Source organism: Lacerta agilis, chromosome 12, assembly GCF_009819535.1.
Source record: "Lacerta agilis isolate rLacAgi1 chromosome 12, rLacAgi1.pri, whole genome shotgun sequence".
Lineage (NCBI taxonomy): Eukaryota > Metazoa > Chordata > Lepidosauria > Squamata > Lacertidae > Lacerta > Lacerta agilis.
Window position 1 is genome coordinate 13,893,330 of NC_046323.1, and position 17,833 is coordinate 13,911,162.

The 17,833-nt window shown below is 42.9% G+C and overlaps 1 protein-coding gene across 1 annotated transcript in view; it reads right to left on the reverse strand.

Annotated features, from left to right (window-relative positions):
• Positions 1–6,363: 6,363 nt before the first annotated feature.
• Positions 6,364–17,833, reverse strand: part of CMTM8 (CKLF like MARVEL transmembrane domain containing 8) — a 45,075-nt gene continuing 33,605 nt past the window's right edge. The window contains exons 2-4 of the mRNA XM_033165853.1: positions 11,248–11,421; positions 8,525–8,641; positions 6,364–6,472 (exon numbers count right to left, since the gene is read on the reverse strand). Coding sequence (XP_033021744.1) covers positions 6,389–6,472; positions 8,525–8,641; positions 11,248–11,421 — 375 coding nt within the window. The 3' untranslated portion in view covers positions 6,364–6,388. The remainder of the gene's footprint in view (positions 6,473–8,524; positions 8,642–11,247; positions 11,422–17,833) is intronic.

Below are 17,833 nucleotides of genomic sequence, written 5' to 3' on the forward strand. Positions count from 1 at the left end.
GGGCTGTTCATTTGCAGAAGCTTTAAAAACGATGACGGTGTCTTTCTCTTCCTCCCCTCCCACCTAATACCCGCCAGAGTTTGGAAAGTCGTCTTTTAGCTTTGCAACTTCCTTTCCGAAAGGTCTCTCAGGGTTCACTCCTCTGCTTAATAAAAGGAGGTGGTTAATTACACGGAGGTGCAAGTGATGGGTTTTCCATTCAGTGCTACCAACTTCCTCTCCAAAGGTTAAGCTCTGGACTGTGTTTTTGTTTTAATTAGATCTTAATAGGCAGCAAATGAAACTCTAGATTGTGAACGAAATATGCTAACAGGAGGTTCTGGTGGGAAGAACAAAAACCCTTCCCTATTTATCCTGCTGCTTGTGCAAAAACAATGGCATAATAGTTGAGCATTTTAGTCAACTTCTCCCTTTATAAGGCACTATGTTGTTTTTTTAAAGACTGCTCAATTGTTTCAGTTGAAGTTTTTACTCATTATCGCCAACTTTCCCCAATAAGGAATATAATTGAGGTGAGTGATAATGTAGGCAACAATTCAGGAATGTCAATTTCCCTTTTATCAGTTTCTACAGGGGGAGAGCCATGTTAGACTGTTACAGCAAAATCAGCAGGGAGCCTTGCAGCACCTTACAAGACCAGCGAATTTTATTATGGCATTAAGCTTTCGTTGACGAATACTTGTCACACAACTAATTTAAGGAGTTTGCTGTCACAGCCTACTTATATGGGCTCAGCGTGTCATTGGGAAACAGGCGCTGCCCTAAAGCTAGTCAGAACATTGGTCTGTTTGGCTTGGCACTCATATAGAATCAGAATTGTAAGAGTTGGAAAGGGACCCCAAGGGTCATCTAGTCCAACCCCCTGCAATGCAGGAATCTCAACTAGATCATACGTAACAGATGGCCATCCAATCTCTGCTCTGAGGAAAGAAGAGTCCACCACCTCTCTTGGGAGCCTGTTCCACTGTCCAACAGCTCTTTACTGTTGGAAAGTTCTTCCCGATGCTTAGTTGGAATCTCCTTTTTTCTAGCTTGAATCTATTGGTTCTGGTCCTAGCCTCCCGAACAGGAGAAAACAAGCTTGCTTCATCCTCCACGTGGCAGCACTGTAGATAGATATTTGAAGATAGCTATCGTATCTCAAGTCTCATCTTTTCCAGCCTAAACATACCCAGTTCCCTCAACCGTTCCTCATAAGGCTTGGTTTCCAGACCTTTGATGGTCTTGGCCACCCTCTGACAACAATGATGAGCAGCACCTCTCCAGGATTTCAGGCAGAGATCTTCGCAGCCATAGCTTTATATGTCAGGAATTGAACTTTTATCCCTATTTTGCCCATACCCCATGGGCCAATTTTGACAGGTTGGAACAGGGTGCCCACCTGTCAAAAGTTCAAAGGGGCTTGCTGAGACCAGCAGAAATTTCCGCTTCATCCCAAATACGCAGGAGGAATATGCAATACTTGTCCCTGCTAGTGTGAATAAAGGACTTTATTATGCATTTCTTCCTCTCTTCGTGGTGTAGTTTGTCTAATTTCTGGGGTGCCTTTCAGTGTGCAGGGATGTATTATACAAACAGAGATAGTGCACATGGTCTCCACAAAAAATCTTACCTTCACAGTAACATTCCAAGGGACCACAATGAAGGTTCATTTATCTCTCATTCAAATGTATGGGGGATGGGAGCATTATCATAACACAGCAAGCCCAGAGACCAGACTGAGAAAGAGAGTTAGCCTACCATTCCCCCCCACCCTTTAAATCAGGAGAGGGGAAGTAGTTTGGCTTCATGGGCCAAGTCCTTATTAGGTCCATCAGTCACCTTCCTCCACCACCTGTCCAGAAGACAACTTGGTTTTCCCGTCCAGGAGGTGTGATTGAAACCCCTGCTGAAATGGAACGGGTTTGCCTTTTCTTCCCCCAAATGTATTGTGCAAGGCAGAAGGGTATGGATTCTTCTTCAGGGTTTACTCCTGAAGCCTGTTTCTCAAAAATGAGTATAACTGCAAGGCATCAGTTTTCCTTCTGGAAGGGCAAGCTTCCCAGGTTGACGAGCCCCACCTGCCCCTCCCTTCCCTCTATAGCACGTGTAGAAATCACCGCCTTGACCGTTGGATCCTCTGTTGGGTCTCGTCCACTCAACCCACCAGAGCCTGTGCTACTGTAACAAGTGACCAAACTGGAGCATTGCCAATGTACATGCAGCTGCAAGAGGCATTCCCTGATACCTCTACATTCTGTGGCATCTGCTGAAATTAGGCATGAAAGGTTTCTGCTATAGTTAACGTAATATGTTGTGCATGCTTGGTTGTAGAGTGTGTGTGCATTGCAGGGGATTGGACTAGATCAGGGGTCAGCAAACATTTTCAGCAGGTGGCCAGTCCACTGTCCCTCAGACCTCATGGGGTGCTGGACTATTATTATTTTTTTGGGGGGGGGTGAACAAATTCCTATGCCCCACAAATAACTCAAAGAGATGCATTTTAAATAAAAGGACACATTCTATCCATGTAAAAACACACAGATTCACAGACTGTCCGCAGGCTGGATTTAGAAGGCAATTGGGCCATATCCGGCCCCCGGACCTTAGCCTGGGGACCCCTGGACTAGATGACTCTTGGGGTTGCTTCCAACTCTACAGTTCTATTATATATGACAGGATCTCTTGTTTGCAAGTGTGCCTAGAGGCCCAAAAAGGTTGGTGACCCCATACCTCACAGCAAAAGAGAGAAGAAGGGGTAGCTCTGCCATGTTTGGGGCTCTTAGGTCTGCTCAACATGCTGTCCTTGACAGATTGGTCCTGAAGATATGAGACCTTTGACAGGAAGGAGGCCTCCTTACCAAGTCAAAGATCAAGGTATATATAATGCTCCTTGGATTGACATTCCACAATTTTTGAATTAGTAAGTGAAATAAAGAACACTGCAACAATTAAAAAATTTTTTTTAAAAAAAGCTTTCATTTTTATGTACGTTGAAATGGTTCAAGGGAATACAAATCCAATACTTTACAAAATGTGCAACGAAGGAGGAGATGATCATGGCACCACACAGGTTGGAAATGGTTTGCTATATATATATATATATATAAAATAGCTTGGTAATCGTAATACGCAGATTTAAAGATAAAAAAGAAAGAATCGAATCATCTCTAACACAGATTCTGTAGCACCAATATTGCTATTGGACAAATCCATAATAAAGGAAGAACTTGTTTGTCAGCAATCAAATGAAAAAGAACTGAGATAAGAATGTACAAAATGTGAACTTCCAGAGGATGTTTTTCTGTTTATTCCACATAGCCACCCAATATGAGCCAGTTACTTAGAAAGTAATTTCTTTAAGGCTGCAATCCTAGACACATCTTCCTTGGGAGTAAGTCGTATTGAACTCAGTTGGACTTACTTCTGAGTAGACACATATAAAATTGAGCTGTGAATTTACAAGGTTCCCACTGCTTCTAACTATCTACCAGCTATGAAAGCTGATTGGCCTACCCATATTAATTTGAAAAAGGATCCACTCTACAGTCTTGTAGATTTCCCATTCTAGTCATATGTTTACACTGCAGCAGCTTCAGAATAGTACATTAACTTTGGCCTTTGGCACCTTTAGGTGGTTCACTCTCAAAAGCAATTGCTGGATTGTGTCTTGTTACAATACAAAATAAATTCTTCCAGGCCAATTTAGAAACATTAGCGCTCCAAGGAGAATCTCATTTAGATCTCTAAATCTTCAAGACTGTGTACAGTAGCATTTAAGCAGGAAAGTTTTCCTAAAGACAGAAAGTTAACGTGTATAAAAATATGATAAATTATTCTAATATATATCTCATCACCTATTCTAAAGCTGCAGTCCTATGTGTATCTGAGTCAATATACATAGAAATGGACTGTGACAGTTATATTTACAAAGTAAAAAAATAAAGGGAGGCGCATTTCATTACAACAGAATACATACACTGCCTTCTGAAACATATTAATTGATGTAAAATATTCACAGTACTTCTCAATCAGGCAGAGGACACTATTGCTCCTTGCTAAAAACGAGACACACTCACAATGGCATTGGTGTGGGCACAGGAAGATAGGGCTTTAGGTTGGTGCAGAAATTGGGCCCAGATCACACCCACAACTGGCCAGCATAGGCTAAGAGAGCAACTTGGGATTCCAAGCTGCCTCAGTCCTATCCCTGGAACACTTAATTCAGAGTTTTCTTCTGGACTGATGAGAAATCAGTGGGTGGAATACTTTCAATAGGCTGAAGAGTGAGGTCTGTGCTGGCAGAGTAGCAGAAACATCACCCCATTGGCATCAGTCAGCAGATGAGATGAGATGAACCGGCAGAGGCAAGGAGATAAATGTCTTCACTCCCTACAAATCCCGCCCCCCCAGTCCAGCATAAGGGGTGGTGGTGGAGGATTCCAGTCTTAATCCCTTATATTTTCCATCAAATCTAACTAAGGCTTCTATTATTATTATTATTATTATTATTATTATTATTAATATGCTGTCCATCTGACTGTCCCATCCACTCTGGGCGGCTCTCAACAAAATATTAAAAACATAACAAAACACCAACCGTTAAGAACTTCCCTGAACAGGGCTGCCTTCAGGTGCCTTCTAAAAGTCAAATACCGTAGTTGTTCATTTCAGGTAGGTAGCCGTGTTGGGTCTGACGCAGTCGAAATAAATAAAAAATTATCCAGTAGCACCTTAGAGACCAACTAAGTTTGTTCTGGGTATAAGCTTTCATGTGCATGCACACTTCTCCAGATACACTGAAACAGAAGGACCTCAGATACACTGAAACACTGGACTTCTGTTTCATTGTATCTGAATTAGTGTGCATGCACACAAAAGCTTATACCCAGAACAAACTTAGTTGGTCTCTAAGGTGCTACTGGACAATTTTTTAGTTGTTCATTTGTTTGACATCTGATCGGAGGGCGTTCCACAGGACGGGCGCCACTACCAAGAAGGCCCTCTGCCCGGTTCCCTGTAGCTTCATGTCTCACAGTGAGGGAAGCACCCAAAGGCCCTCGGAGCAGGACCTCAGGCTGGACGGTGGAGGTGGAGACGCTCCTTCAGCTACAGAGGGCTAAGGCCATTTAGGGCTTTATGCATACTTACTTGGAAGTAGGCACCATCAAACACATTAGTCTCTTGTTCACACTAGAATGATAGAATTGTAGAGTTGGAAGAGACCCCTAGAGTCATCCAGTCAAACCACCTGCGATGCAGAAATCTCAACTAGCTCATGAATGACAGATAAAGTCACCCAACCTCTGCTTCAAAACCTCCAAAGGAGAGTCCTGAGGGAGTCTGTTCCACTGTCAAACAGCTCTTACTGTCAGAAAGTTATTCCTGATGTTTAGTCAGAATCTCCTTTCTTGTAACTTGAAGCCATTGGTGAGAGGTCTAGCCTCCAGAGCACGAGAAGGCAAGCCTGCTACGTCTTCCCTGTGACAGTCCTTTATACAGTGGTACCTCGGGTTAAGTACGCTTCAGGTTAAGTACTCCGCTTAAGAACAGAAATCGTGCTCTGGCGGCGCAGCGGCAGCAGGAGGTCCCATTAGCTAAAGTGGTGCTTCAGGTTAAGAACAGACCTCCGGAATGAATTAAGTACTTAACCTGAGGTATCACTGTATATTCGAAGATAGCTATCATAACTCCTCTCAGTACTTTACCAGGCTAAACATACCAAATTCCTTGGCCTCACATGTTCTCATCTCTTCCTGCACGGCCAGGATGACTTCAGAAACCTCTGCTTTAGTTTCCCCTCAAACACAGCTTGTCACATTACACTTAAATTGGGGTTTGTAGTTTATATCAACTATGGTTAGTTTAAACAAGACAGCTTCATAACCCATGGTTTGAAGTTTGCCTGTTCTGAAATTGGCCAGAGTTACTGTCATAGCTTAAACCCTAATCCAGATGCTACAAGCCTTGCTTAAAGAAAACTAAGTAAAACTTTCTGGTGTCCTCCTCCAACTCACACAGGAGAAAGGGAGAGTGCATTGTACTGAATCGTGGTTCAGTATTAGATGCTAACATGATCACTGGTTGAGTTTAGGTATCATAGCCATACCGTGGGTTTGGCCATCAGGAACATGCTATGAGCTTCCATGCTTTCTTCTCACCATCCCTCATGCTAATCCATAATCAGATTCTCAATTTATGGTATCCTGCAATTTGGAAGTCACAGGAAACAATGGTTACCACAAATCAGGAAGTAAGAAGATGGTCATAATGTGAGCCATGAGCCATTGAAATTCTCTTGAGTAAAAATGCTTTGCCTGAGCATTAAGAAAAACCACTGCAGGAATTGATAATTAAAAAACGATGCACTATACCCAAATGTGTTTTTTTCTTAACTTAAAGAGGACATTTATTGCAAGTTCCGCGATCTCCAAGATACAAAACTAAAGTAGGCATTTCCACCGTAGCAGGAAGTTACAACGAATGCAAAGAACTGTGGGGGGAAAAGAAAACAGCTGTTAGAAAATAGTAAAAACCATTTAGCAGATTTATTTGTATTCCCAGATCATTCATGGGGTACAAGACAAGGGTTTTAAAATAACCACTCATTGTTTTATTGTCCTTCAGGACCCTGTCTTGAGCACTTCTGTTCTGTTCAGCTTGCCATGTAAGGCATTCTTTTGGTTTCAGTTCACATGTGGTTAAAATGTGCTGGAAGTTCAGCAACCACCACTGCTTTAATGGTCTCAGTTTAATGAAACCTATTGGTTTCATATCCTGGTTTGTAAGCAGAGCTTAAACCACAATTTCCCCCTTCGGATGTAGCAAGAAAATTGGCACCTGTCTGTCTTGGGAGACAATGTAGGGGATGTCTTCAGGGGTGAATAAAAGTGTGTTTTAATAAACCCATGAGGTTTTGAATTCTAGTGCAGAAGAAAAGTTAGCATGCAGACATAAGGCTGAGTTCTGGCCTAATAAAGCATGGCTTATTAGACAGTGATAGTTATGTCTGAACCAGCCACTTGCAGTTTCTGTGGCTCAGTAGATTAGAGAACACTCAGTAGTAGATAACCATTCTGAAAGCTGGATGTTCTGTGTAAAGCAGAGCTCTCTTCTTATGCTGACAGTATCCACATTTGCCATGAACATTCAATCGTATCTTTCCAGTCACGAGGACTAGAAACATACTTTCTTTTCAAAATGAAAAAAACAAACACTTCAACATGATTTTCCAGCATGATGACTTGCAAACCTAGTACCAAAATCCTGCTGTGACTGAATGGGTCCAAAGAATATGAACAATGCTGGTAGTAGTCCTTGAAGGTATCAAGGAAGAAATATCTCAAGGTCATATGTAATAAGGTTATTGTGACCGGAACGGAGGCACCAAGCACCTCACCATTCATCAGCGTGCCAAGAGTATCATAATTACACACAGGTAAGGGACGCGGGTGGCTCTGTGAGTTAAACCACAGAGCCTAGGGGCTTGCCAATCAGAAGGTCGGCGGTTCGAATCCCCACGACGGGGTGAGCTCCCATTGCTCGGTCCCTGCTCCTGCCAACCTAGCAGTTCGAAAGCACATCGAAGTGCAAGTAGATAAATAGGTACCACTCCGGCGGGAAGGTAAGTGGCATTTCCATGCACTGCTCCGGTTCGCCAGAAGCAGCTTAGTCATGCTGGCGACATGACCTGGAAGCTGTACGCTGGCTCCCTTGGCTAGTAAAGCGAGATGAGCGCCGCAACCCCAGAGTCATCCGTGACTGGACATAATGGTCAGGGGTCCCTTTACCTTTAAGACCCATCAAGAGCACTGAAAACTCACACAACCTACTTCCTTTGTATGATTCCACTGTCAAAATGAGCTATCTTCGTGCACAGTCATACAAAGAGGGGATCAGGATTGCACCTGCTAACTGCATCCCTGGGCCCCTGCACTCAGAACCAAAGTTCTGCAGAAGAGCACTCACTTATAGATGTATGTACATCCAGCCCCTGTATCATCAGGAAGGCGGAATGCACAGGATTCCTGATCACACAGAGCACCAATGCACATCTTCAAACCTTTGTTGCATATGCAGACCAGAAATACAACAAAGCAACACTGGGAGAGCAGGCAGAGTCTTCCACCCTCCTGATGAGCTTTCTTTGTGCATGGAGGAACTTGCGAAATGGTCCTGCGGAGAGCTATTTTTTTTTAATAATAAACAAATACCTATACTGTATTCATTTATTTCGAAAATTCAGAGACCATTTATGTATTATATAATTCGTGCTATTTACGCAAAGCTGCCATGAGCACTTTTACAGGTGGAAAGGGAGGACGAAAAGGTTACTTAAATAAAAACATAAAAATAAGGAAGATGCTGCGCCAGTCTCTGTTGACGGTCTCAACAATAATTACGTATCTAGATTACCTGGTCTTTCAACCTGCACCAATTTAATACCTCGTTCCTGAATTATTTGTTGGAACACATAAACAACTTCCTCCACCCACTTCCATATTTCGAGTACTATCCATGATTCAAAGATTAAAAACTAGCTTACTGAAGAAGCTGCCCAGCTGTTGTAGTTGTGGCTGTCCAATTCCTTGGTGACGGCACATGCGTCTACAATGGCAGCGATGAAGTACAAAAGAAAGGCACTCCCGTTAAAACACAGGCCCTGTAGGGAGGGCAAAGAAAGACAAGAGGGTAGTTTTTTTCCATGTACAGTGTTCCATAGATGCTTCCTGTTCAACTGGAAGCTATGTGAATAACAAGAGATGAGAGCTTAATCCTGTGGCCACAACCCTAGACTTGCTGTTAATGCTGGACTTCTCTACTGAAAACTCATCTAGGTCTGCTCACATCTAGCTGAAGCTTCTGCTTTTACAACAACTTTTGTCAAAAGATCTGTGCCCCAGGAACAATTCCATACAATTATTGTTGTTTTAAGTCTCCCAGGATTAAGTGAGCTGGCCGGAAAATGTTCCGAGTGTGCTGCTTGAAATGAAGAGCTCCAGGAAAAAGACTCCCCATCTTTTCCTGGGCAGATTAGCAAGCTGTGGAGCACTCTGCCTGGAGATGCACCAATAAGTAGACATCCCAATTCGCTGGTTCACAAGACTGGGGTGCTTCCACATGCTTCTCGTGCTCCAGTTTCTGCGACACACATTTCTCAGAATCATAGAATTGTAGAGTTGGAAGGGATCCCAAGAATCACCTAGTCCAGGCATAGGCAAACTCGGCCCTCCAGATGTTTTTGGGCTACAACTCCCATCACCCCTGACCACTGGTCCTGTTAGCTAGGGATGACGGGAGTTGTAGTTCCCAAAACATCTGGAGGGCCGAGTTTGCCTATGCCCGATCTAGTACAACCCCCTGCAATGCAGAAGGCCATCCAACCTCTGCTTAAAAACCTACCAGTGATGGTTTTAAACCTCCAATGAAGGTCCACAAGGCCAAAGAGTAACAAAGAATGTTCTGCAAGGAGAATGTCACATTCCTCCTCCTTAAAGTACGGTAAGTGTTACGGGAACAACTTATTACTGTTTATAATTTGCATTGGCTTGCTTGTTCACTTAGGTGAGAGGGGCAGTTTTACACATGCATCACTACCTCTGTGCGCTGGCTGGATTTCTCGAGTGTGGCCAACAGAACACAACCGTATCCAATCCATTCTTTCAAGGATGTCAAGAGCTCCCACTCTCAAGCAGCCTCTCTCTGGTATGCTTCACGTTTTATTTTGTACGTCAGCTGTTCATCACTTGAATTCATAGGCATGTCAAGACATGGAGTGGTCCAACTCCCCAAAGGGCTCATCCCTTCTACTGCACTCTTCCAAGAACTCAAGGAAGATATTGCAGTTAGAACTGGCTGTCCATGGGTTAAACCCTCCTGCCCCTTCTTCTTCATGCTTCAACCAGAGATTAATATTCCATCCACACAAGGATGGCTCAGGATTCTTCCCCTTTGAAGTGGCTGGAAATCAAGAGGGCTTTTGAGACACACAAGTTCTGGGATCCCTGCCTGCCACCCCGTTTCTGCCAGCCAGTAAAGGAAGAAATGCACTCCCAAAAATCCAAACACTTTATACCTGTCTTCTTTTAAGAAGGTCTTTGAGCTTGATTATCTCTGCTTATGTACACACTTGGCTTCTGATTTGTGGAGCATTTTATTATTCTTTCTCATTTTTGCTCCTGCTGGTAACGTTTTCTGTTTAAATTATTTCGTGTGTCACTATTAAAACTTCCTTTTTTATTATGCACTTTGAAACTTTATTCTTTTTCATTCTCCCTCCCCCTGTCTGATTTGAGTTATTTACAGAGAGACATTACCACCTCTATTTTCGTTTGAAATAAACCAAGGGCTTTTTTAAAATCCAGAACTTATAGGAACTCACATTCCAGCACCTCTCAGCTGGGCTCCATTGCCATTATAAGAGAACAAGGGATGAGTTTGTGGTGAGTTCTGGCACCTCTTTTTTCGAGAAAAATAGCACTGAATAAACCCATGTCCTTTTTTCAGTGCAGGACTGCTCCTTTGTTTCTATCCTTTGTCTGTTCTCACCAAACTTGCTATTGCCTCGGCCCAGTATACCTGAAGGAGCATCTCCATCCCCTTCGTTCAGCCCGGACACTGAGGTCCAGCTCCGAGGGCCTTCTGGCGGTTCCCTCACTGCGAGAAGTGAGGTTACAGGGAACCAGGCAGGGGGCCTTCTTGGTAGTGGCGCCTGCCCTGTGGAACACCCTCCCATCAGATGTCAAGGAAATAAACAACTATCTGACTTTTAGAAGACATCTGAAAGCAGCCCTGTTTAGGGAAGTTTTTAATGTTTTATCCTGTTTTTAATATTCTGTTGGGAGCCGCCCAGAGTGGCTGGGGAAACCCAGCCAGATGGACAAGGTATTATTATTATTATTATTATTATTATTATTATTATTATTATTATTATTAGTCCAATACTGAAAAATTGAAGGGATTCTTGTAAAAAGAAAACTTCGACGAGTGTATAGGGGCTCAAGCACCTGTAGCAGTGGCAGGAATGTTGACTCTTTCTGGCTTTTGGACTTTTTAAAGGAAAGAGGTAGAGGTCAAGGTTGAGAGGTTGAGGAGAAAACCCTGTGTGGTCCTCAGTATTCTGTAACAATGACCCCTCCAATGAAGTGAATGGAAGGTTCTTGCAAGGCTGGGGAGCTTGGTGCACCCACAGGAATTTCCTATATGCACAAGGATATGCTGTTATCATGACATTCCCGTGTTCTGACGTAGATGAAAGCTGATACTCACTACAGTGGTCCATGGCACTTGGGGAATCCGAGTGTAAGTCATCGTCATGTAGATGATTAGGAAGAACAGCGTAAGGACCCAGTAAAACACAGCCACAAACATTACCCAGCCGAAGACAGGATACAGGAAATATTCTGTTCCAGCAATCAGCGTCCATACCAACAACCCCAAAACCTGCAAATATGCAAAGAAAACAGAATAGTGTTACCCAGATGAAAGGCATCACATGTACATGCACAAAATATTGTTCTGCTTCATGAAAATGGGTTACTGGAATAGAAGGCCAACTCTCTAAGCAATTATCTGCCGGCACAGAAAACACAGAAAATGACCACAAGAACGGGATAGAGCTCCTATCCTGTCACAGTTAATGGGAATTAGGTTTGACATCAGTGTAGTCAGGATTTTACCACATCTAGGTCTGCCGCAAGAGGCATTTCTATATGAAATTGATCCGTACAAATTACAGGTGGGTAGCCGTGTTGGTCTGCCATAGTCGAAACAAAATGCTACTGAAAAGAATTTCCTATTTTTATCCGTACAAATGTTAGTGCAACAGATTTGTTTCCAAAGCAATTTAAATAATATTTCACAGCAAAAAAAAAAAGCATCCATGGTTAAACAAGAGGCAATTTCAGTAGACAGACTGCTTGTATCATCTAATATAATGAAAGCTAGGCAAAATGTATAACATCAGGTAAACAGCTCTATAGTAAGGTAGGATAGCAAAAAAAAAGTTTGGAATCCTTTAGTGAGAGTTTTGTTTTGTCAACTCAGCAGAGACTCTACAGTCAAAGTAATGTATGGAATAGTCTACTCTCTTCCTGGCTATGACCTTGAGGAAAGTTTTAATCTCTCTTTCCGAATCAGTAGGATTATATCAGTTCCAAATGCCCATATTTAACAGGCCTTAAAATCAAACATTACATACACTTTCGTATTATAGAAAGAGGGGAAGCCGTTTCGCTTTATCAAGGACCTACTGAGCGTTGCTCAGGATATATACAAATGCATGTTAACTTTGCACCGCAGTCATAGAATTTTAGGAATATTTCACATCCTACATACACGTTCATTTTTCTTAATTCTAATTAACGCTTAAGAGGAACAACAGAAAGAGGCTACTATACTTTCGGGCATGCTTATCCAAACCCTTAAATCTTAGATTGGTTCATTTACATGAGTATTTTATGCAAATGAAAAGCCTGTTAAATAACTGACGGGCGATTCCTTTAATTTAGTAATAGTCCATATTAATATTCATTGTTATATTTTTTATATAGATTGTCATCGGTTGCCGACTATCATTTCTGGTACCATTCAGCTTCTTCTGCCACTGGAGGTCACCATTGTTCTGCACAGAAATGTTTCTTCTGAGGTATTAAGGCAGTTTCTAAAAAACAGATGATAGAATTTGGTTGTGATTTTTGCCTTGATCAAACCTCCAGTTCTGAAATAACCAGTGGTAACCACTGAGTTATCCAATTCTTCACATCTCCATTAATGATCAATAACTATGTTGTTGTTGTTCAGTCGTTCAGTCGTGTCCGACTCTTCGTGACCCCATGGACCAGAGCACGCCAGGCACCCCTATCCTCCACTGCCTCCTGCAGTCTGGCTAAACTCATGCCAGTCACTTCAAGAACACTGTCCAACCATCTCATCCTCTGTCGTCCCCTTCTCCTTGTGCCCTCCAGCTTTCCCAACATCAGGGTCTTTTCCAGGGAGTCTTCTGTTCTCATGAGGTGGCCAAAGTACTGGAGCCTCAACTTCAGGATCTGCCCTTCCAGTGAGCACTCAGGACTGATTTCTTTAAGGATGGATAAGTTTGATCTTTTTGCAGTCCATGGGACTCTCAAGAGTCTCCTCCAGCACCATAATTCAAAAGCATCAATTCTTTGGCGATCAGTCTTCTTTATGGTCCAGCTTTATGGACCTTTGTTGGCAAGGTGATGTCTCTGCTTTTTAAGATGCTGTCTAGGTTTGTCATTGCTTTCCTCCCAAGAAGCAGGAGTCTTTTAATTTCGTGACTGCTGTCACCATCTGCAGTGATCATGGAGCCCAAGAAAGTAAAATCTCTTACTACCTCCATTTCTTCCCCTTCTATTTGCCAGGAGGTGATGGGACCAGTGGTCATGATCTTAGTTTTTTTGATGTTGAGCTTCAGACCATATTTTGCGCTCTCCTCTTTCACTCTCATTAAAAGGTTATTTAATTCCTCCTCACTTTCTGCCATCAAGGTTGTGTCATCAGCATATCTGAGATTGTTGATATTTCTTCTGGCAATCTTAATTCCGGTTTGGGATTCATCCAGTCCAGCCTTTCACATAATGAATTCTGCATATAAGTTAAATAAGCAGGGAGGCAATATACAGCCTTGTCGTACTCCTTTCCCAATTTTGAACCAATCAATAACTATAATTTCTAATTAATCTATCATAGCACCTAGTTAAAGTAGTTCTAACTGCCACAGCCACATAAGGGCGCAACAGCTTTTCTTTTCTCTTTTCTCTTGCATTAAAAACAGTTGTGAGCTTTATTGTAGCTTTTCCTTTCCCAAGATGCCAGCTTTGCTTTCACTGGCCTAGTTCTCTCATCGGTCCGGTTCCTCTGTTTATCTTAACCATTGCTTAGAGGTAACCTGTCCACATAGGCTAATAACTGTTCATTATTTATTTTAGGCTTGAATATCCAGCAAGCAAGGCGACAAGAAGAATTCACAACATATTCTACAAACCACGAAAGGGGCAAAGGGCTTGTAACACAGAGGACAAGCGGGACATTACGAGGCAGGCTTGCCGAATTGTGGTAGTCAACTTTTTTGACATACCAAACTAGCAAATAATGAATGGGTTGTTCTGATAAGTCCCCTAGATGTCTCTCGGTGCAGGTGGGTGGGTGGGTATGGGTGTTACAGCCTCATATATTTTCTTAGCTGGCTGGGCCTGTGAATATTTAAATCAATTTGCAAGAGACATTTTTAACACTGTGGAAATGCTGTATTTCACACATGTATACAGGTATGGATTGAGCATAAGTCATCAGCCAACAGCCAGCCTGACCTTTTCGAAATTCTAATCAAGAAATGTGTAATGTTGTTTTGGAGTTTTGTCAGGCTCAATAAAATACAGTGTTCAGCTTTCCTGGAACAGCTGAAAATGTCAAACACCCTGAACCCATTATATCTCAAAGCTGAGACCAAAATTAATGAAGTGTGCCTCAAAGCTCACACGGACCCTACAAGAACATCTTGTTGACCATCTTTATCAGAAGAAAAAAAAGTTTTTGTCATGGATGAGGAATAGAAATATTCCTTCCTTATTTCAGAGAATCACAGAATGGTAGAGTTGGAAGGGACCTCTATGATCATCTAGTCCAACCCCCTGCAATGCAGGAATCCTTTGCCCAACATGGGGCTTGAACCCACAACCTTGAGATTAAGAGCCTCACGTTCTACCAACTGTGCTATTCCAGAGCTTTTATGACTCTTTTCCCATAAGGCATCTCAAAGTGATTTGCAATGTAACTAAAAGAGCAATCCTACATGGAAGGGGGATGGCATAGCCATGTCAGATGAAACATCAATCAAAAGCACTGCCAGCCTCGCACACAGGGGAGGAATCTTTCCTTTCTTCTCCCTTTTAAAGAGACATCGGTCGCCATTTGTAAGTATTGAAAGTAAGTATGTCAACTGGTGTATTCATGGTGTGATGTCAAGAGAACAGAGGAGGGGTTTTGCATTCTGCATATCCAGAGCCCCTCCTGCTGATCTACCCATAGATCTTTTGCCTGGTCCAATAGAGAGTGTGGTCTCATTCACATAATGCCCTGGTACAGATTTCAAATGTCCCCCAGTTCAGTAACTGTGGTTTGTCGGAATGAGAGTGAGTCATGCTCCCCCTTCACTCACACACCTGCCTTGATAGGATACTTTCTGGTTGGTTAAACTACAGTTTCCCATGGTTCCTGCAAACCATGGTTTGCAATCCTGATTTTGGACATCACCATTTGTTGGGCCAAGTACGTTTCAGATGCACCAGGTCATTGCACCTAAGAAACACCCATCTTCAAAAGCAACAAGATGCAAGTTTCTATCTCTTGATCCAATCTGTTTCGTAAAGCTACTAGAATAATAAAATGGGAATACATCCTATAGGCTCCTCTGCATTTCTTAGGTGGAGGAATGAACAGTCAAGCCAAGTTTGTTTATTGAACGATCTCAGAAGTCATCACAATAACAAGTGAACATTAACCACTGAAGGAGGTGAAGGTCCTGTGTGAGTGTCTGGAGGTGGTTGGAGGATGGATGGCGGCTAACAGATTGAGGTTGAATCCTGACAAGACAGAAGTACTGTTTCTTGGGGACAGGGAGTGGGCGGGTATGGGGGACTCCCTGGTCCTGAATGGGGTAACTCTGCCTCTGAAGGACCAGGTGCATAGCCTAGGAGTCATTTTGGATTCACAGCTGTCCATGGAGGCGCAGGTCAGTTCTGTGTCCAGCTCCATCTGGTACGCAGGCTGAGACCCTACCTGCCTGTGGACTGTCTTGCCAGAGTGGTGCATGCTCTGGTTATCTCCCGCTTGGACTACTGCAATGCGCTCTACGTGGGGCTACCTTTGAAGGTGACCCAGAAACTACAACTAATCCAGAATGCAGTAGCTAGACTGGTGACTGGGAGTGGCTGCCAAGACCACATAACACCTGTACTGAAAGACCTACATTGGCTCCCAGTACTTTTCCAGGCACAATTCATAGTGTTGGTGCTGACCTTTAAAGCCCTAAACGGCCTCGGCCCAGTATAACTGAAGGAGCGTCTCCACCCTCATCGTTCAGCCTGGACACTGAGGTCCAGCTCCAAGGGCCTTCTGGCGGTTCCCTCACTGCGAGAAGTGAAGTTACAGGGAACCAGGCAGAGGGCCTTCTCGGTAGTGGCGCCCGCCCTGTGGAACGCCCTCCCAGCTGATGTCAAGGAGATAAATAACTATCTGAAGACATCTGAAGTCAGCCCTGTATTGCGAAGTTTTTAACGTTTGACGTTTTATCGTGTTTTTAATATTCTGTTGGGAGCTGCCCAGAGTGGCTGGGGAAACCCAGCCAGATGGGCGATGTATAAATAAATAAATTATTATTATTATTAGGAGAGAAAGTTAGTAACACAATAAAGAACTTTCATTCCATAAACCTGAAATTCTTTAACCTCTGCCTAGAAATTTCCTTATGAAGGAAAGAGCAAGTCTGTAGCAGTGTATAAAGGATATAATGCATACAAATCTATTGCTAGTGTGATAAGTTTCTAAACCTTGATTTGTTATAGCAATGTCGGATCTTGTTAAGACATAACTCTCCCCTGCAAACAAACCCCATAAAAACTCAAATAGGCTTTATGTTTTCACAGACTTTATTCTAACATAGAACTTGGATAATCAAATACATGTGGACTATATTTCAGAGATCCATTGTGAAAAATAGCTCTGATTGATCACTTGTTCAACCTTTGTTGCCAGCAATGCACATATTGATGAAATAGGAACATCTTTGTGCAACAGAATAAATGGACAAAAATCAGGCATTACATATGGCAAAGCTCAAAAAACCTAGTGGCGCAGCAATAAAACTGCTAGCACATTTGCAGAGCTAAGCAGGGTTCAGTATAGTTTCAAATTGGATGGGGGACCATGTGTTGAGATTCCAGCGTTGCAGAGGTTTGGACTAGATGACTCTGCAATTCTATGACATGCTGTAACAGACTTGAAAGCAGCTGTGCTTCAACACAAGGGCATTTAAAGATGATAAGCTCCGAAGTTGGAATTCATGTGCACTATCAGACTTGGGCTCAAGGCAGGGAGCAGGTGGCTGACGACAGGAAGGAATTGTCTCAATCTAGACTTGTACACACAATATTCATCTGGCATTGCAAATTCACCGCTGGTTGGATGGTGGGTTGCAGCAACTCGGCTTGGATCTTTTATTCTCCTTATCATTTATGCCCCGCATAATAAAGTGACAGACACATGCACCTCATTGCCTTGCTGGGCCTCCTAACTTCACTTTGTAATAATTTATCCCCACCTTCTGCTCTGCTTTGCTTAGTACTCATGACTATACTGTACCTAACCTGTCAACTAAGAACATGTCATGCAACTGTCAAAGTGGGCACTGGCCCAGGATGGCATGTGCCACAATGTTAAATCTTTTAGATGTCATAGACTCATAGAGTAGGAAGGGACCCCAAGGGTCATCTAGTCCAACCCCCTGCAATGCAGGAATCTCAGCTAAAGCACTCAAAACAGATGCCTTAAAAACCTCCAAGGAAGGCTCTTCCTTCTCAAAGACGACTCTTCATTGGTTTAACATGCACCCTTCTAAACTAGAATAAACATATTCCTGTTTCTCAATGGAAAGCTGTGACACATTAGTGTTGTTTTTTTATGTTCCGGTACTTTTCCTACTCAATTAAAAATGTTTGTTTCCTACAGTGGAGTACAATGCAAGAGGATCTCACTGGGGAGAAAAGAGTCTGGTTTTCCTTTTTCAAGCCTTGTCCCAGTTTGCTTCTGGCAGAATATCAGAAAGCCAAGGCCTCCA